Source organism: Stenella coeruleoalba, assembly GCF_951394435.1.
Source record: "Stenella coeruleoalba genome assembly, chromosome: 17".
In the NCBI taxonomy this organism is placed as follows: Eukaryota; Metazoa; Chordata; class Mammalia; order Artiodactyla; family Delphinidae; genus Stenella; species Stenella coeruleoalba.
Genome location: NC_137163.1, coordinates 37,297,169 through 37,318,863, shown reverse-complemented (window position 1 = coordinate 37,318,863; position 21,695 = coordinate 37,297,169). Strand labels below are relative to the sequence as shown.

Below are 21,695 nucleotides of genomic sequence, written 5' to 3'. Positions count from 1 at the left end.
TGCGGAGCACAGGCTCCAGGTTCACGGGCTTCTGTAGTTGTGGCACACGGACTCAAGTAGTTGTGGCTCGCGGGCTCTAGAGCGCAGGCTTAGTAGTTGTGGTGCATGGGCTTAGTTGCTCCATGGCACGTGGGATCTTCCCGGACCAGGGATCGAACCTGTGTCCCCTGCATTGGCAGGCGGATCCTTAACCACTGCGTCACCAGGGAAGCCCTAAGATTACACATTCTTATAGTAACGTAGAATAACCAATATCGAATTCTTTTTTTTTTTAACATCTTTATTGGAGTATAATTGCTTTACATTGTTGTGTTAGTTTCTGCTTTATAACAAAGTGGATCAGTTATACATATACATATATCCCCATATCTCTTCCCTCTTGCGTCTCCCTCCCTCCCACCCTCCCTATCCCACCCCTCTAGGTGGTCACAAAGCACCGAGCTGATCTCCCTGTGCTATGCGGCTGCTTCCCACTAGCTACCTATTTTACATTTGGTAGTGTATATATGTCCATGCCACTCTCTCACTTCGTCCCAGTTTACCCTTCCCCCTCTCTGTGTCCTTAAGTCCATTCTCTATGTCTGTGTCTTTATTCCTGTCCTGCCCCTAGGTTTTTCAGAACCTTTTTTTTTTTTTTTAGATTCTATATATATGTGCTATCATACGGTATTTGCTTTTCTCTTTCTGACTTACTTCACTCTGTATGACAGACTCTAGGTCCATCCACCTCACTGCAAATCTCAATTTCATTTCTTTTTATGGCTGAGTAATATTCCATTGCATATATGTGCCACATCTTCTTTATCCATTCATCTGTTGATGGACACTTAGGTTGCTTCCATGTCCTGGCTATTGTAAATAGTGCTACAATGAACATTGTGGTACGTGACTCTTCTTGAGTTATGGTTTTCTCAGGGTATATGCCCAGTAGTGGGATGGCTGGGTCATATGGTAGTTCTATTTTTAATTTTTTAAGGAACCTCCATAGTGTTCTCCATAGTGGCTGTATCAATTTACATTCCCACCAACAGTGCACGAAGGTTCCCTTTTCTCCACACCCTCTCCAGCATTTATTGTTTGTAGATTTTTTGATGATGGCCATTCTGACTGGTGTGAGGTGATACCTCATTGTAGTTTTGATTTGCAGTTCTCTGATGATTAGTGATGCTGAGCATCCTTTCACGTGTTTGTTGGCCGTCTGTATGTCTTCTTTGGAGAAATGTCTCTTTAGGTCTTCTGCCCATTTTTGGATTGGGTTGTTTGTCTTTTTGATATTGAGCTGCATGAGCTGCTTGTATACTTTGGAGATTTTTCCTTTGTCAGTTGCTTCATTGGCAAATATTTTCTCCCATTATGAGGATTGTCTTTTCGTCTTGTTTATGGTTCCTTTGCTGTGTAAGAGCTTTTCAGTTTCATTAGGTCCCATTTGCTTTTATTTCTAATTCTTAATGTAAAAGAGATGCTAACCTATGGATCAGGCATCAAGGACTCTAACTACGTGTAATGTCAGTTTAGCATATGAAGAAAACATAACATTTTATCACAAATGCTTTAAGATAATTCATTAATGATTAAAAAGCATGGTATAACATTTTCTGCTACTGTTAATTTCATTTATTAAGACTCAGACACTGGGAATCAGGCTTTGAAACATAGATGTTACAGCTACAAAATGCAAGTTTCTTTGTGGTTCATGTGGCACCATGACAGTGAATAACTGAAATTGGTAGTATAATTGTTCCAAGTTAACATGCTAAGAAAACGGGAAATGACTTTTTTCTTTTGTGCATGTGTTGTTTAAGTTGTATTTTTTTTTGCCAACTATTTTGATCTCTTAAAATTTCTATTGGTCAAAACACAGAAAAATGGCTCACCTGTAACAGACATACAGCCTAATGGAGCAATGAGAGTAATGGGGGCAAATCCATAGGCTGCAAAGTTTCCTGTCTCTCCCACAGCCATCAGTATGATGCCGCTCCACCACAGCACGCTCTTGAAGTGTGGCCTTGGGTGTTCTTGGTGCGCCAACTGAAGATGCGAATATTTCTGGAAGTACATCACGATGTAAATAAGAAAATATTTCCACCCAACCAAAACTTGGCCTTGAAATTTTTGGTCCTATAAAATTGCTTCATGGCTTTTAAATTTATTTGCAGATTATTATAGAGCAATTATTATGGTTTTCTGTTTGTTCCAAACATATTAACAGAAGTGAATCATACTGATATAGCATTTTATAGTTTAAAGGGCCTTCTCACATATTGCTTAATTCTCATAACAACTCTGTGAAGTAAATATCATTGTTATCACTGTTACTATCTAAAGACGGAGTGTGTGTTAAGGAGTTAAGTGACTTTTTAGTCCACCACACCAAAATACTTCTTTTAGATTGTCAAAAAAATTCAAATGCTGAAATAAAGATAATAAGTTACTAAAGAAACACCTTTGGAAAAGGGATTCAAATCTATGAGTCGAAGTTGCTACCACAATAAACGTAACAGGGCAGAAAGCTCTGGTAGCAGAGGGATGGGGGAACTCATTTATATCTGGTTTCAGTACTTCTTTGTATTGGAAATGTATGAATTCCTGAAAAACTGGCCATTAAATAAAGCTCTATTTCCCTATTGATTTTATGATAACTGAATTTACTTCCTTAAGAAGTATGTACAATTTTAGATTACTTTAAAATCTTTTCTTTAAAATTTTTTAAAAATTTCAGAAGTTATTTAGAAAATAATAAAAGTACTATAAGAAAATGTAGAACATTAAAATAAATCTTGGCTTATGCTAAGATATGAGCATCTTTTTAAGTGTGATACAAATTCACAGGCGCCTGGTCTGGGGTACACAATACTATTAAGAGGCTCACAAAATATTTAACTTCTCTTAAAATCAGAAGAAAAAAGATGGACACAATCTAGCCTGGATTATATTTGTCTTTATATCAATGAGGTCATAAGATATACTTTCTTTAATGGAGGAGGAAGTCCAAGAAGGCAAAAGTGCCTGAGGCTCATTGAAGTCATAATGTGTCCCTGGATCAAACGACAGAGTTAGGAAAATAAGCTTCTTCTTACCTGAATATTTAGGGAAACGCTGATTACCAAGTTTCCTAAAATGGCCAGCAAAACTCCAAAAAGGTGAATCTATAAAAGAAAATGTTTTCTTTAAATGGTACTTTAAATAGCACTTGTAAGATATTTACCAAAAAAACTATGAAAATTTAAGTTGATACATTCATTCATTTGTTCATTCATTCAGCAAATATCTACTTAGCACCCGTTTGCCAGGGTCACTTGGAATATGAATAATGGTTTTATTAGGATTAATTTTTCACTTTAGTCAAATATTATTTTTTATAACTAGTTCAGTCCTTTACTGAATTCTCTAGATATGTGCTTCATTCACTAAAATAAATAGTCATCAGGTTCTGACTTTTTCCCACTAAGATGCTTCTATTTATCCTGTCTGCCAATTTCCTCAGCAACCTCTCTGATTGGGGTGTTCATTGCCTCAAGTATGGACTATATAATTATTTCTGTTCTCCCTCTTTTCTTTCTCTTAAGATATTCTGGAAGACTGTGGTATGAAAGAGAGATCATTGGCTTTGGGGTTAAAGGATGAACCTGAGTTTCAGATCTGCTATTTTCTAATGGGCAACACTGAGTAAGTTATTTCAGCTCCCCGGCCTCAGTAAACAGGGGATGTTGGATAAGGTGTTTCCCAAAATCCCTTTATCTCTAAACTGCTATGAACCTCACTGGAGACAGACTAAATTTTCCCGCCACTCTGCTGGTCAAGAACCCACAATGTCTCTCTACAGACAACTATATTAAATACAAAACTACTGTACCAGCTCCCCATAATCGGTCCTCAACCTGACCCATCCAATTGTCCACAGCACACTTTAAGGTGCTCCCTCTACCTTGGGTACCTGGCTCCTGACTTCTCCAGTCAGATGTCATACTTTTTCTCATGTCATTCCTCTCACTCAGACAGAGTATCTTCTTCCCTCAGCCCATTTCAATCAGACCTCACCCTCCTGGCCATCAGAGCTCTACCTCCTTACAACCTTCTCAGACACCACAGCCCATCTTTACTTTCTCAGACTCTAAATGGTGAACATCCCTTATTTCTTCTTTTATATTGTCAGGTGTATCATTAGGCTCTATAAATAGATGGCAAATTCTCTGAGGGAAGGGAATCATGTCTAAGACTTCCATTGGGTCTTCTACATCATCTACTATAAAATGTAGAGACTTAAAAAAAAATGAGGGGCTTAAAAAAATACTTGCTTTAGAAAGCATAGAGTGGTTTAAAACAAGAACTACAGAGGTTAAAAAATTAGTTCTGACACATTGCCCAAGATCTTCACTATAGATAGCATATGTATTATTTGATGACTTCAAGAGATGCATATTCTGCTCCTATCTAGGTACAAAGATGTAATATCTTCTAGCAGTAAAAATTAGCAATGATAGAAGGGCTCTTCCCCCTTCTTCTTCTACAGTACATAACTTCTAGCTAGCTTCAAATTCCAAGGAGTTATTTGAATTTCAAATGAACATTACAACCACAAGGAACCCTTTTCAGAATGCAAAATGTCTTTGAAGTTTTAGAACTTCATTATATGTACTGAAGTGAAATTCAGTATTTCTAAAAAATGAAGCAGAAAAGTTGAAAACCCATTTAATAGTTGATATATAATATCCATGGCCTTTAATCAGTTAAGAATTTTCTTTTCCTAATAAAAGCAGTTGGCACTAATTTTGATCACTATTCCTCATGGGGAACAATTGTATCATAATATAATGTGCTATTTCCATGCTTTCGATTTACAATTGACTGACTGCATTTGGCAGTAATCAGGAAAATAAAAATCCAGAAGAAGTTTGGGATTGAATGGATAATTATGAAAATCTTCTATAATTATAAAAGTAAACTGTTGAATAGAAATAAGTTACTTCAAAATTCTTTAAATGATTCACTGAGTAGTTTAAACACCACCAGGCCAAGTGTTTAGAAATTGGTTAGCAGGATTTCGCAATGATTTCTTGGATATGACACGGAAAGCACAGGCAACAGAAGAAAAAATAGATAAGCTGGACTTTATCAAGATTAAAATCTCTTGTGCACCAAAGGACACTATTAGCAGAGTGAAAGGCAACCCACACAACGGCGGAAAATATTTGCAAATCATATATCTGATAAAGATTGATATATAGAATATATAAAGAATCCCTACAACTCAACAACAAAAAAATAAACAATGCAACTGAAAAATGGTCAAAGAACTCAAATAGACTTTTCTTCAAAGAAGATATATAAATGGCCAATAGGCACATGAAAAGATGCTCAATAGCACTAATCATTAGGGAAATGCAAATCAAAACCACAATAAGCTACCACTTCAAACCCAGTAGGAGAGCTACAATTTAAAAAAAAACAACAGAAAATAACAAGTGTTGGTAAGGATGTGGAGAAATTGAAACCCTAGTTCATTGTTGGTGGGGATGTAAAATGGTACAGCTGCTGATCTCATAACATATACAAAAATTAACTCAAAATTAACCAAAAGACCTAAATGTAGGAGCCCAAACTATAAAGTTCTCAGAAGAAAACATAAGGGTAAATCTTTGTGACCTTGGATTTGGCCATGGATTCCCATAGATAAGACATCAAAAGCATAAGCAACAAAGAAAAAATAATTGGACCTCATTATTATTAAAAAACTTTCTGTTTCAAAGGACACTATCAAGGAAAGTGAAAAGATAATCCACAAAATGGGAGAAAATATTTGGAAATCATATATCTGGCAAGGGACTTATACCTAGACTATATAAAGAACACTTACAACGCAATAATAAAAAGACAAATGACTCAATTAAAAATGGGCAAAGGATCTGAATAGACCTTTCTCCAAAGAAGACAAATGGCTAACAAGTACATTGAAAAGATGTTCAACATCACTAGTCATCAGGGATTGCAAATCAAAACCACAGTGATATACCACTTCATACCAAATAATATAGCTATAATCAAAAGGTCAGATAATAACAAGTGTTAGTAAGGATGTAGATAAATCAGAACCCTCTAACACTGCTCATGGAAATATATAATGGTGCAACCACTTTGGAAAACAGTCTGGAAGTTCTTCAAAAAGTTAAGCATGGAATTTCCATTTGACTCAGCAATTCCATGCCGAGGTATATATCCAAGAGAAATGAAAACATATATCCACACAAAAGCTTGTACACAAATTTACATACCAGTATTGTTCATATGACAGCTAAAGGCTGGAGGTAATGATTGTACAACTCAGTGAACTGTACAATTTAAATGAGTGGATTATATGATATGTGAATTATATTTCAATAAGTTGTTATACAAAAATAATTTTAAAAACACAAAGCATTTACATCTTTTTTTTTGCCCAAAGAAATAAAATGTTACAAATGTAACTAGCTCTATTTCAGTCTCTTCTTCCTCCCAGAGATAAGTGACTTTTTTTTCTGAAGTTGATACAAATATATTTCTTTCTTTCCTCGATTTATTTTTATTATCTATTTTGTTTACTCAGTTTTTCTTTTTTTCATCTTCTTCATTTGGACCCTTAACTCATTAGCTTTTTCTGTTTCTTTCTGTCATGCAGATAGGGCTTTACATTTCCCCCTAAGTACACCCTGTTTTAGCTGCCTGCATAGTTTTGGCATGTACAGTTTTCATTGGTATTTAGTTCTAAATATTTTCTGATTATCTCATCATTTTTATCTGAGCCTTATATTATTCAGAGATGTGTTTTTTAATATTTCTAAATGAATGAGGTGTCGATTATCACTTTATTACTAATTTCTAATTTTACTGAGTCGTGGGCAGAAAATACGCTGTGTGTATATTAACATTTGCTTTTGACCTATTATACAGTGTAAATTGGAATTTGTTTTGTGACCTGCTGGTGTAGGGTCAAGTTTATAAGTGTTCCATGTATGTTTGAAAATAAAGTATTTAAAAGTTGAGTTAATACATTTTATATATCCTTCCTATCTATCTATCTATCCATTCATCTATCTATCTCCATTAAGTCATTGTTCAAATCTTTGATATTCTTACTAAATTTTGTATTGCTTTGTCTATCAATTGCCTAGGGAGGTATGTTAAAAATCTACTCACACATGTATTTGTATATTTTAAGACTATAGTCCTAGGTGTATACAGGATCAGGATTGTTTTATCTTCCCAGCTAATTGTTCCTTTTTTAAAATTTTATTTTTATTTATTTACTTATGTTTATTTTTTATTTATTTTTTGCTTATTAGTCATCCATTTTATACACATCAGTGTACACATGTCAATCCCAATCTCCCAATTCATCACACCACCCCCCCCCCCCAGTAATTGTTCCTTTTATCATTAGGTTTTTTCTTTAAAATCTATTTTAGCTGATATTACTGTAGCTGCTTTCTTTTGATATTTGCTACTTTCCACATCACTTTAACATTTCTGCATCATATTTCAGTCAAGTCTCTCATATATAGAAAATAACTAGATTAAAAAAAAAAACCTGAGACTTTCTGTCAGATGGGGAGGTTAGTCCATTTTGTTTATTGTGATTGTAAATATACTTTCCTTTATTTCTATATTTTTTGTGTTTGTAGTTATCTTGCTTTTTCTTTGCTTTCTAATTTCTCTTTTCCTGAATCCTGTTGAAACGACTGAGTTTTCTTTATTCTTTTCTTTCCCCTACTCTTCTGGCTAGGAAGTTACACATCTTATTTATAGTCTTTCAGTAATTACTGTTAAATGTTTTTAATTTTGAAATAATTATGGACTCACAGTAGGTTGCAAAGAAATGTCCAGGTAGGTCCATGAACTCTTCCCCCAGTCCTCCCCTTGATGTTAACATCTTACACAACTACAATCCAACATCTATGGTTCTCTCTATTCTCTCCACGTGGAACTCCTCTTACACGTATGTTGGACTTTTTAATTCTTGTTTCCTAAAATAGCTCTCATATTTTCCAACTCTATCTCTTTGTACTGAGTTATGGATAATTTCCTCAGATCTATCTTCAAGTTTAGCTTTTCTGGCCTCCTTTTGAATTGAGTCTTTATACATGCCTATCAGTACATATATTAAACTGTACTATAATTATGTTTTACAAGTGCATTTCCCCTCTAGACTATAAACTCCTTGAGGGCAGAGCTATGACTTATCAACTCATCTTTGTAACCCAAATGACTAGTAGAGGTCTTTGGCACAGAGAAGTTGTTTATTAAATGCTATTTGAACTGAAATAGTCTCAGATTGGTTATACACTGTCTAGAAATAGTAAATTTTGACCTTTGGCCCTAGGAAGATGTCAAACAGTATTTTATAATCAACTGGGGTTTGAATACAGCAAACACTCAGTTTCGTGAGAGAACAAGCTTGTCCCAGAATTCAGATTTCAACAATTAAGTGTCCACTAGTGTGCAATAGAAAGCTGCCTGCTGGGGCTTCCCTGGTGGCGCAGTTGTTAAGATTCCGCCTGCCAATGCAAGGGACACAGGTTCGAGCCGTGGTCTGGGAAGATCCCACATGCCGCAGAGCAACTAGGCCTATGTGCCACAACTACTCAGCCTGTGCTCTAGAGCCCGTGAGCCACAACTACTGAGCCCGCCTGCTACAACTACTGAAGCCTGTGAGCCCAGAGCCCATGCTCCACAACAAGAGAAGCCACTGCAATGAGAAGTCCATGCACCGCAATGAAGAGTAGTCCCCGTTTGCCGCAACTAGAGAAAGCCCGCACGCAGCAACGAAGACCCAACACAGCCAAAAATAAATAAATAAAAGAAAGCTGCCTGTTGACTTTTGTTTTTTTTGATGCGTTGGGTCTTCGTTGCTGCGTGTGGGCTTTCTCTAGTTGCGGCGAGCCGGGGCTACTTTTCATTGCAGTGGCTTCTCTTGTTGCAGAGCACGGACTCTAGGCGTGTAGGCTTCAGTAGTTGCAGCACACGGGCTCAGTAGTTGTGGCTCGTGGGCTCTAGAGCGCAGGCTCAGTAGTTGTGGCGCAGGCTTAGATGCTCTGCGGCATGTGGGATCTTCCCGGACCAGGGCTCGAATCCGTGTCCCCTGCATTGGCAGGCAGATTCTTAACTACTGTGCCACCAGGGAAGCCCCTGACTTTTAAAATCTAGTGAATTCATATATACTAAAAAACAGAAATATATAGTATAAAGCAGGTGTCAGGAACAGTTTCCTGCTAATAGGGACATATCTCATTTTATTGTGCTTCACTTTATTGCACCTTGCAGATACTGCATTTTACACAAATTGAAGGTTTGTGGCAACCCTGCATCAAGCAAGTCTATCAGCGTCATTTTTCCAACAGCATTTGCTCACTTTGTGTCTCTGTGTCACATTTTGGTAATTCTTGCAATATTTCAAACTTTTTCATTATCACAGTATTTGTTACGGTGATCTGTTATCAGTGATCTTTGACGGTACTATTGCAAAAAGATTATGACACATTGAAGGCTCAGATGATGGTTAGCATTTCTTAGCAATAAAGTGTTTTTTAATCAATATACCTTGTTTTTTTAGACATGATGCAATATGCAATATAATTGAACATTTAACAGACTACTGTAGGTGTAAATATAACTTTTACATACACTGGGAAACCAAAAAATTCATGTGACTCACTTTGTTGTGATACTTGCTTTATTGCGGTGGTCTGGAACTGAACGTGCAATATCTCGGAAGTATGCCAGTACACATTATAAACTGGTATACCTTATTGTTCGTTTTTCTGAAAATTTACCTAATTATTCAAGGTTAATTGCATGCTCATTAAATTCATTTGACACATACCTGTAAAGAGTAGTAATTCAGTAAATCCTCATTAATGCCCCTAATTGTTGGGAAGGGAAGGTTCAAATTTGCAATGTTTCTTTAAAAAAGTGGTTTAATTACCTTCAAGGACATAGAGTGACTTGAGGCAAGCATTACTAAATGCTGTTTCCAGTTAGAGGCTCTGGTAAATGTGCTTTAATGACTACAAAATCCTCACCTGCAATCAGAAGTGTCATTTGCGTACAGTGAGCAGCCCTTATAAACTTGCCATTTAAATTAAAGACATCTAGTTTACTTCATTACTTTATTCAGAGTGTTATCTGATTTCTAGCATATTAGAATTAGTGGAAACTCAGAGCTTCTCTCTCCCCCGCCCTCTTTTCTCCCCTCCCTGTTGATCTGGAGACTGGTGGTCAGGAAAGAGAACAGAGGGCCAGAGAAGGAAAGTGACTTGTGCAAAGTCACACAGCTAGATAGATACCAGGCAAATTCTGGCCCCAAGGCACCCAGCTCATGTCTGAATCACCATTTCTTCACAGACTGCAATAGGTAACCATCTGGCTAGTCAATGCCAATTTACCACAGTTTTAAAATTAGCAGGATCTGTTTCTTTTTCTCAGTGCAAATAAAATAAAGCAAAGATAATAGTTAGAAGGAAAGGTTGCTCCACACCTTAACAATGCAGCTAGAAGTACAGACCAGAGACACAGAAAGATGGCCTTAATTTTTGCCGTGCTCACTCCTGTCAGTACTGTAGCTCAATTTCTGGCTTTTCCAGGATGGCTTGACAAATAGATGGTAGGAGCCACAGCAAACAATTTGTGGAGAATGAGGTTCAAAGTATCATGATGAGTACTAAGGATGTTTTTGTTTTATTTGGAATAACAATCTTATCTCCTACTTTTTGGTGCCAGAAAGTTCTTTAGACACTTCACATAAAGTCATTGACCTATAATCCATGGGTGGGGTAGTTTGGCCAGATGGCAATGGGGTATGATAACAGGGATGTGTGGAATTGGTCATAGTCTATCCCAGTTCTGGCTTTGAACACAACCATATTCCTGGCTCTGCCTTCAAAACATAAATCTGGAATCAGACCCAGTGGAGCTAGTACAAAAGGACCAAAAGAACCATAGATTCAGAGCTAGTCTTTTTTTTTTTTTTTTTTTTTTTCTGTACACGGGCCTCTCACTGTTGTGGCCTGTCCCGTTGTGGAGCACAGGCTCTGGACGCGCAGGCTCAGTGGCTATGGCTCACGGGCCCAGCCGCTCCGCGGCATGTGGGATCTTCCCGGACTGGGGCACGAACCCATGTCCCCTGCATCGGCAGGCGGACTCTCAACCACTGCGCCACCAGGGAAGCCCCAGAGCTAGTCCTGAACACTGTAATAGTCATATTCAACTCACAACTAGAATAATGCTACCTCCTGTTCCAGGCAGTAAAATATCCCTGAACATGGACGTGAGCGATCCAGTTTCGAATACCAGAAATACCATAGGTTAAGTGATTTAGGTCAACTAATCACTGCAGGAATGATCTTAAGAGCCTGAACCTGAAAGGGAATGATATACCTGAGAAATGAACATTCAGGTCACTTCATCTCACAGGAAACTCTTAGGAATGAGCTGGGGTTGTTTTTTATTTGCACCTAGTAAACAGGTAGACACAAATCTACTTCCAGAAAGTTGGGAGGGGATAGGAGGACATCCAAAATCTTGGCGATACATCCTTAAGTTTCTAGGAGTGAAGAATCATAATATGTGCAACTTACTTTCAAATGATACATGACAATATAAAATAAAAAACAGAGGGAGAGAGAGAGAGAACAAACAAATATTTCACAATGTTAACAACTGGTGAATCTCCACGTGAAGGACATATGGTGTTTACTGTATTATTCTTCTTAATTATCTATAGGTTGGAAAATTTTCAAAGTAAGAAGTTAAAAAATTCTGCTTTATAGACTCAATGAAATTAAAGAGAATATGGATTCATTGAAAAAGAGTTAAAAGAGGAGATGATAACAGGGAAAGAAATAAAAGCAAGAAATAAAAAGGAAGCTGGCTGAACCAAGGAAAGAGATTAAGTAGAAAAATAAAACCACTGCACAGCTTAAAACCACAGGTAGACACTGCTTGGGAAAAACACACAAGGTGGAGGAAAAGGACATAAAGTGGAAGTGATCAGAGAGAAGATGGTAGATATGGGAGACAGACAACTCGAAGCCCACACCAGAAGCTAGTCACTCAGTCATGCACCCATTTGGTATTTATGTAGTAACTGCTAAATATTAGGTCCTATTTCAGGAACTAAGGATGCAAAGTATCCTCGATAAGCTCAGAAGAGGTAGAAAAAGCGACCAATAACAGACTACCACCTGTGACATCTATAATAGAGGTATGTTCTATAGAACCCATGGGAACAGAAGGGACAAAGTACAAATCTGCCTAGGTTGGAGAGTATGTTAGCTTCCTGTGACTGCTGTAACAAATTAACACAAACCTGGTGGCTTAAAACCACAGAAATTTATTCTCTCACAGTTCTGGAGCCCAGAAGCCCCAAATCAATTTCACTGGGGTGAAATCAAGATGGCAGGGCCCACATACCAAGAAGTTCAGTTGCTAGTTCATAGGGTATGCATATGTCTGGGTTTTATAATTACTCACAAAGATTCTTCCAAAATGTTATATAGAAGTAAATAACATTTCCAGGTGCCTCTCTCCCCCTCCAACACTTGGTGTCTTGGTATTGTAATTTTTTTTAAGTTTAGCTATCCTAGAGAACCTCCCATCTCATTATGGTTTAAATTTCCATTTTTATAATGACCAATGATGTTGAACCTTCAGATAATCTTATAAACCACTTGGCTCTCTTGTTTCATTAAATGTTTTTCCAGACTGTCCAATTTTTAATTGATGGTGGCAGTCTTTTTGTACTTGACATGTAAGAGTACTTTATCCCCAATATGATTTCTTTTTGAATATATGCATTCCGTACAACTTTTCTCACTCTGTGTCTTGCCTCTTTTTGCATAGAAACTTTTAAGTAATAAACAGACTTAAATATACTCTATTGATGAAGTAAACTTATTGATCCTTAACTTTATGTGTGGTACCCTTTATATCTGGGTTAAAAGGTCATGAGAAAACTTCCTACATTTTTTTCTAGAAGCCTTATTTTAAAATAACATTTTGCATACAGGTGCACAGACTGGAACTTGTTTGCCTATACTGTGATATAAGGCTCTTTTGCTGTTTCCAATTTACTGTTTACCTAATCTGTTTAGTTATTAATTTCAGTCATTAAAATTTTTATTTCAAGGATTAAAGAAAAAAAATGGCAGGGACACACTCTCTCTAGAGGCTTTAAGGGAGAATCCATTCCTTGCCTCCCCCAGTTTCTGGTGGCTGCTGACATATCCTTGGATTATGGTTCTATCACTCTAATCTCCGTCTCTGTGGCCACATTGCCTTCCTCTTCCATATGAAATCTCCCTGGGTCTCCCTCTTATAAAAAGATACATGTGACGGCATTTAGGGTCCATCCAGATAATCCAGGATAATCATCCCACCTCAAGATCTTTAACTTTAATCACATCTGCACGACTCCAGTACAGCTGGACTGGAGAGGCAGGCAGGAGGCTTTTCGTGCCATGGATCTGCTGGTGGTGCTACAACATGCAGGACTCTAAACCAGAGGATGTTAGGTCCAGCCGTGACTCTTAGAAGACTCATCCTGGCTACAGTGTGGAGGATGGACTAGGAGGGAGCAAGACAGGGAATAGGAAAACCAATTAGGAGACACCTCGGGATCTCGGAGAAGAAGTAGGGGAAATGTGGAGAGTTAATTACAACAGGGCCACAGAGGAACAATATTCATATTCATCGCAGCAAACATTGGAGGCAACCTGAAATATGAAATGCTTTTTAGATTACCGAATGGGTTGGACTATTCTTACCACTAATCTCCTTTGCCCTTGTAGATAATTACGTTGTCTGCAATACTAACCCAAGCTAAGTTAAAACTATAATCCCATACGTGAAAAAGAAGAAAGAAAAATTTTCAGTCAGGAACAGAGTTTTAATTTGTTATCTTGGTTTCTGTATGTTATACGGTTATTGCCTTTCTATCCTGAGAAACTCTCATGACACTGGATCCAAATCTGGTGATTTAGAGCCAACAGAACAGGTCAGGGTTACATACCACAGTATATCGTTGCTATTCTACAAGCTGTCCCATGCCAATTTTTAATCAACCTTAAAACCTAGGCAGAAAAGCCCAACATATTGCCTTTCCATACAATTAAGCACTATTACATTTTGTCTTTTACTCGGGAACACATTTACTTACATAACCGTACATTCATTATTTTAAAAAACTGAACTCCATTAAGGATAAGCCTTACTAAGCTTACTAAGAAGCCACCATGTTTTTTTGCTTTTGAGAAATTTAAGTTGCAGCAGAGCAAATTTATGGGAAAAATTTAATAAGACATCCTTTGGGGGCTTTTAACACTTGGTTAAAAGGAGAGCAACAATAGTTAAGGAAGGTGTGATATCACTTAAGGAAATCTTAAACTTGGTTCTATTACAAAACAAATCAACCCCGTTTAACATTGGAAAGGCGAATCTTTGAAACAAGGACAGACATGCTGAACACAAAGAATGTTTGCATCCAGATTAAGATGAGGTCCCCTTACTTTCAAATTTTTCAAGAACATATTCATAATAATAATTTAAAAAATCTGTCATCTTCTGTTTCCAAAGAAGCAGGATTGCAGGCTGCCTCTCGCAGGGCCAGCCCAGGGTTTGCGAGAGGCTTCCTACCCTAAAGTTGGAAACTTGGGACCTCACTGAATGACAGCTCTTCCCCCAACACCTGCTTAGGTTTCAAGAGTACATGTCCGTTTTGAGAGCCATGCCTGCCTTGCACTCTGGCCGTATTTTGCCAGCTCCATCCTCCTGGAGACTGAACTCTAGTGTCTATGTCAGGCCCCAGCCACTGGGTGAGTTTGTGCCTCGATATGGGGGAGGGATCGTGACATTGCCACTCACTGACCTGCCAGGCCACCCACCAGATCAGATCTTTCTGACATCAAGGCAGGAATCAAGTTCAAATTTTCTCCTCTGGGACCCTGTGACTTGGACTCTTCATTGCCTCTAAAGGGTCAGTCCTCATAGCCAAGATAATTTCCCCCATTCCTGGCAAAATTCTCGCATCCCACTGGTCCAGCAGGCAGGTTCCAACATACTTTATGATCATCCCACATATGATACCCCTAGGACTCATCGATGGTGACTGTGATTTGGGTCTGCAAGTATAGTTCAAAAGACTAATAAAATGCTGTACATGGAACTCAGAATCATTCTCTATTTTACGGCTGTGGCAGCTGCTTGTAACATGAGGTCTGCTCGTACCTTGCTCACAAACAATCACTCATTTCTCCACTGCTGTGACTCAGGCGGCCATATCCAGAGGTACATCACACTATTTCCTCTTCTGCTTTGGCTCTCTTTATTTACAATTACATAACTGTACTATGTTAGTGCTGGAAGCACAATGGAAGCAATCCATCAGATTATATAAGCAAGGGTAGCTTCACACCAGCCCTTCAAATGTTGTTTTTCAAGTATTTCAGAAGCAGTCTCTCTAGCTCACTTTCACACATACACATTGTACGTTGTATAATGTACACGTGATATAATTTATGTATATCACACGCATATGTATGGCTACGGTTTGAGGACGCAGTCCATGTTTTCCGATTTGTTTGATATCACTACCCAACACTGTTCTGTTGAGAAGGACCCTCTGCTTGTGATTTTTATTGAGTGGAATGTTGGTTGCATTTTGGGTCCTCATTGTCAGTTAGCTGATCAAGATTTTCAATGTGGGCTGTGACAAGAGGGAACATAGTGCTGCTGTCTCCCAAACAGCCCCAGAACAACCAGAGCCCTGCAAGTCCAAAGGCTGAAGAAGAAATAAAGACCCCCCAGAATTCACGGGATTCTCCTCAAGCTTGAATGACATACCAGCAATGCTGACATGGCTGGTGTGGACCCAGAGTTCTTCCGGCCTTCCACGTCATCCAGACTGATTAATTTCCTCTATTACTTAAGCCAGTTAATGTTAGGTTTCCTGGGACTCGAAAACCAAAGCCTCTTAACTTACAAAGCATTCTTGGTAGGGAAGCCAAGTTCAAAAGCCAGAAGAGAGATGGACTCCCGTTGCAAGCTAAAGAAGTCAGGCCAGGGGTCCAAGTTACTGAAAGGAGAAAATTTGAGAGGTGCCGAGAAGATGAGCGGGTGGCTTAGGAAACAAGAGCTGGGGCTGTTGGCAGGCCTCAAGACGACCTGCCATGGCCAGGGTGGGTCTCTGAAGGAGTCACGCCAGGACAAACGCAATATTTGGTGGTGTGGAGCTCATGACTAAACATCTGCTAGCCTGTGTTTACACGAGCCTGTATTTACTCCGTGTCTCCCGATGGGTGCCAAAGATGACAGGAGACCGTGCTGGGAGTGACCAAGGACCAGGCAAGTGACAAGGTGAAGCAAATGTACAGGTAGGTACATGCTGAGAATTATGTGGAGGGGAAGTGGAGTGTTATCTGCCAGCCTCCAGGCAAGTAGGACACTCTGGTGGATCAGGACAGACCGGCCAAGAGCTCTGACTTTATGTAAAATGTAATTCTGTTGGACGGAACACGTGGGGTAGGTTAGAAAAGATGTAAACTGAATAGAGGAATGTTGGACCTTCGGAAAACAAAAAACACTCAAGCTAAAATAAATAGCATTTAAGTCTTAACGCTAACACGGCATGAGCGTTCCCAAGCTGGGGTGCTGGTCCTGCTTGGGTGGTTAAACTATAGTCAATGTCTGAAGACATCATCACACTACTGCCACCAAAACCTGTCAGCTGTTCCCAGGGCTACATACCCATCCACCCCATCCCTGAATTCTGGAAAGTGGCATCAGACATGGGAGGAATCTTCACCTTAGTACTTCAAGATAACAAGTGTTCCAATTAGGAAATTACTGCAATCAGGAAGTGTTCTGTAATGTGAATATGTTTGGAGAGTGAAGGGGAGGCAAACATCAAAGGGAGTGAGGAAGGCAGTGGATGTAGAGAAATCAGTGTTTTTAGATTAAAGAAAACAGAATTACATCACATAACTGACATGATTTCTCTTATTTCCATTTATAATGAGTTAAGTACAATAATTATTAATTATTAGAAATATGTATTTTATGACATTTCCTATAATATAGGTTGACTGTAATACTTCTAATAATAGCTAGTGTTTACTGAGTGCTTTCTATGTGTCTGGAACTATTTGATATACATTATCTTATTTTATTCCTACATCAACTTTATAAGGTATGTAGTGTTATTACCATTTCAATAAAGAAAGACAAGATTTGGAGAAATTAAGAAAATTGCCAACGCACCTAGCAAAGAAGCTGAGCTTTTTAGACCACACTATCCTTGAACAAAAAGGATAGCTTAGGGGAATGTCATCCTTTCCATGGTAAACTCTCAAATGCCACTTTGAACAATCACCAACATTTTAAAAAGAAATTGTTTAAAAAATTCTCCTTAGGAAACAAAATGAATATGGCATACCACTTCCCACACCATCTGGGTAAAACATGCAAGTTGAACAGTCATAGCAATCCTAATATTTTTTAACATCTTAAAATTGTAGAATATAATAGATACAGGCAACTGTAAAGAAAATGATATAGATGAACACTTTACTAAAATGAATTATTATAAGGCCAATACCCTCATAACAGCAACCAGATCAAGAAACAGAAATTGGGCGCCCACCCAAAGACCTCCCTTTGCCTCATCCCATCCCATCCTCTCCCTTCCCCAAGGAAACACTGGCCTGACTCCATAGCAATCACTTCCTTGCTTTTCTCTATAGTTTTATGACCCAAGTGTGCATCCCTAAACACTGTGAACGAAGGTTGTCTTTTTTCCTAATAGGTCTTTTAGGTGTATTTTAATCTACAGGTTCTCCCTCTATCCTTGCTCTCCTTTTTTTTTTCCCTTGTAAAAATGATTTTTGAAGAAACCGAGCCACAGAAACCTGTATACTGAAGTTTCCCACAGCCTGAACTTAGCTGATTGCATTAATGCAAATATTATAGCTGGTTAATATAAATCAAGCCGTAAAGAGGATATCAGGTAGATTTAAAGGCAAACATGTGGTGTGACAAATTCACAACAGCATTAAGAGTCTGTTCCTCTAATAAGGACCATGGGATGATGATGATGATAATGATTAAAAAAGCTTTGATACAGTTGCTTTGAGGTAATCATTTTCTTCCTTCCTTCTTTTTGCTGCCTTATACATATATCTCGAAGAAAATGTAGTAAAGGGAAAATGCCATGTTGGATACATAAGGATGGCAAAAAAAAAAAAAAAAAAAAAGAAAAAGAAAAAGAAAGAAAGGTCAGTAAGTATAAACAAAACAAAAAAAGGATTTTTCTTGGGAAGGAAATGGAAAGGACCAGCAACCTCTACCTGGCCCTTTGGTTATTTGTAAGTTTTGGCACTTTTCTTTCTCTAAGAGGCAATCAGATGCAGCGACCAGCAGAAAGGAGATAAACGGTAGCAAAGCAAAATCAATAAAAGGGCAATATAAAACTCAATGTGATTTTTCTTTAGTACAGTGAGACAAGCCATATTCATTTTCTCCTACCACGTTCTTTTCAAGCCTTAGTTTCTAAGCAATGGCCTTCAGGCATGGAATAAAAATAGCTTTGCAGTTAAATCTACTTGCTGTAAGATCCGGGGGCAAGTTATTTAACACAAGTTTCCTTACATGAACAGTGAGGATAATATGTACCTTACGAGGTTGTTCGGGGCTCCAATGAGATAATAGCTATAAAGTGTCACATAGTAAATGCGTAACAAATGTCTCTTCGATTCGCCTCTTCCCTGCCAAGTTGTATCAATTTTCCTCTAAATATGTTGACTTTAAAAATTCAAGCCATTGAACATCAAAAGTTCAAATAAAGGACATTAAAAAAATCTAAATTTTTCATTTCACCCTATGCAGAGTAAACCTTTCTGACAGTGTCTTTGTGAATTTAGATATTTAGCAACATGGATAAACTTAAAGAAACAGCCACAAAACCCCTCTTTCACAATATTCCCACGTTCATCCTTTCCTGTCCATTCCCTCTACAGCCTTGCCGGATTGGCACTTATTTATTCAATCAGATAGCATGAAAGAGTCTGGGGATCTTCTATTCTAAGCCTAATTTTACCAGTAAGGAAAACTGAAGCCCAGTGTGACGCCCACGTGAACTCCGCTACTTGACAGCAGAAACTAGACAACAGCCTCTAACGCTGGTTGCACATTAAGTGCCTACAAGGCGAGTAGGTAAAAGAGATGAGAGCAAAGAGAGGGGCCTAAGTGGGGAGCACAGTTGTTCTAACAGTGAACTCCCCCTCACGGTTATCACGTGCGAAAGAGGGCCAAGTTGCTAGCACTTCTAATATTTAAACAGTTCATGGAAACTTGAAACCTTATATATAATCTACTCATTTTTAAACACTGGCAACGTATTAAACATTTTCTAAACCTCTCTGCAGTTTGACACAAGATACGTCTACGGGCTGGATTCGGTCCATAGCTAGCCAGTTAGAGGCCTCTGCATCCTGCTAGCCCTAATTTGTGTGTTCGTTTTTTTTCTTTTGGCTGCATTGGATCTTCGTTGCTGCACGTGGGCTTTCTCTAGTTGTGGCGAGTGGGGGCGGAGCACGGGCTCTAGGTGCGTGGGCTCCAGTAGTTGTGGCTCACGGGCTCTAGAACACCGGCTCAGCAGTTGTGGCGCACGGGCTCAGTTGCTCCGTGGCATGTGGGATCTTCCCAGACCAGGGCTCAAACCCATGCCCCCTTCACTGGCAGGTGGATTCTTAACCACTGAGCCACCATGGAAGTCCCTGACCCTAATTTAAATGTCTTTAATTTGCTTTGATCCTTTTACTCCCTCTTTGAAAAACCTTCAATGGCTCCCCACTGTCTACCAGATTTAGTCCAAACTTCTTTACCTGTTGTCCTTCATGGCAATCCATGACAATATCTAAGACCCGAAACTGTATTTCCACCTTCCAGTCAGTATCAGTTTTCCACTGCAACCAGAATGGCCACTGACTTCTACTCTAGGTACAAAAATGTTCAGAAGGGCACCTGCTCAGACAGCGTGGGCTGCTCCTTGGTCTCCCGACTTTTCCCTTTCTTGGAATGCTTTCCACCTGTGACTCCCATCAATGAAACTCTGTCTTTAGGTGTCCAGCTCAAATACTACCTCTCCACAAAACATCCTTGATGGCCCCTGCTAAAACCCACCTTGCTCTGAATTCCCAAAGGACTTTATATTCTTCACACGACACTTAAAACATACTGCCTTGTTTCACAGTTACCCGCATAGCTCGTTTCCCCAAGCACCTAATAACATTAGGAAGGAAGGAAGGTGTTGAGTCTAAAGACTATGTTGAATATCCCACAGTGATCTGTACAAAGCACGGAGCTCAGTAACCATCTTAGAAACATTATTTTTTATACTGAAAACTTGTGGATGAAACATAAAGAAAATACCTTTGTAGAACTTTATTGCATCTATACTTGTATGGGTAGACTCCTAAAAGATGCAGATGGAGCAAAGGCCTCACTTCCCTGATTCCCTAAAACATTTTCCCCACTGAACTTCTACTTCCTACTTGTTTTGGGATTTCTTCCTCTAGAAGCACTCACATCTTTGCCTTAGACGACACTGATTCTAAGCGGGCACTGTTAAATATTCATCTGTCACCTGAATGTGTTTCAGGGAAGTTGGTCTTTTTCTGTGAGTAAGGTTAATTTATCAGATCTCATGGTTGTCTCTTGGAAAGACACAGGAAGCTGGGCTATCAGTGAACAGACACTGTTCAAACATTTCAGTAGTGATAAAACTTATTAAATCCTGGCTATCCAGCAATCAAGGTTAGTTTCGAGTCCTAAACTTTCATCTCTTATTTTGTTTTCCTGGAGCCACTCCCATTTTCAGCCATCTGTATTCAGTTAGTGTCCAAAAATAAAAGAAAAATTAGATTCCATTTTATTTCTACTGGCCTGCCCAGCACTAGAGGCACTCAATAAAATGTTTGCTGAATGAATTTTTAAAAATCAATTTTTACTTTTGCTTAAAAACAAATGCAGTCGCTGAAAGGATAAAATACCATAATCTTATAAGATAGTCTAAGTTTGCATAATAATGGGAAAAGCTGATATAGTCTTACCTCAAACTAGCTATGCTTGGGTGTCAGCTGGGTAGTTTCAATTAGCATATCCTGGATACACCCTTTCTAACCTGTACAATTCTATATTGTCAAAGGCAAGTTAAGCCTTGCAAACATAAAGTTAAATTCTCACATTTATGTCACATGATAAGCTGTGTTTGGTGTCAGAGAGCCAAGATGATCTTGAATTCCAGGAAACATTAAAGAAAACTAATGACTGCAGGGGTTTCCACTCTGCAAACAATGTTTTCTCCTGTTTTGGATGATGCCATGGTAGGTCACATTTACTCTTTAATTCCTTTACCAAAAGACAAAATATCATTCTTAAACTTTTATTGGGAGTGCTTCTAGCATAAGCATATTATAATATGCTTTATAACATATGCTAGCATAAGCGTAGTGTAACAGATATGCTCAAAGAACTTCCCATAAAAAGCAGTTCTTGTCTTTGTAACTCCTGTGGGTGGAAGCAAGGAGAAATGGAATCCAATAGGCTCTGTGCCCCCATTTTTCCTATTTTAGTATGTTTTGTGGTGAAACAGACTCAGAGTGCTACTGTCTCCT

General features: G+C 38.6%; 1 protein-coding gene across 2 annotated transcripts in view; it reads right to left on the bottom strand.

The window, feature by feature from the left end:
* Positions 1–21,695, bottom strand: part of NIPAL2 (NIPA like domain containing 2) — a 77,759-nt gene that overhangs the window by 53,078 nt on the left and 2,986 nt on the right. For both annotated transcript variants that reach the window (XM_079901444.1, XM_079901445.1), the window contains exons 2-3: positions 3,078–3,146; positions 1,875–2,046 (exon numbers count right to left, since the gene is read on the bottom strand). In XM_079901444.1, coding sequence (XP_079757570.1) covers positions 1,875–2,046; positions 3,078–3,146 — 241 coding nt within the window. The remainder of the gene's footprint in view (positions 1–1,874; positions 2,047–3,077; positions 3,147–21,695) is intronic.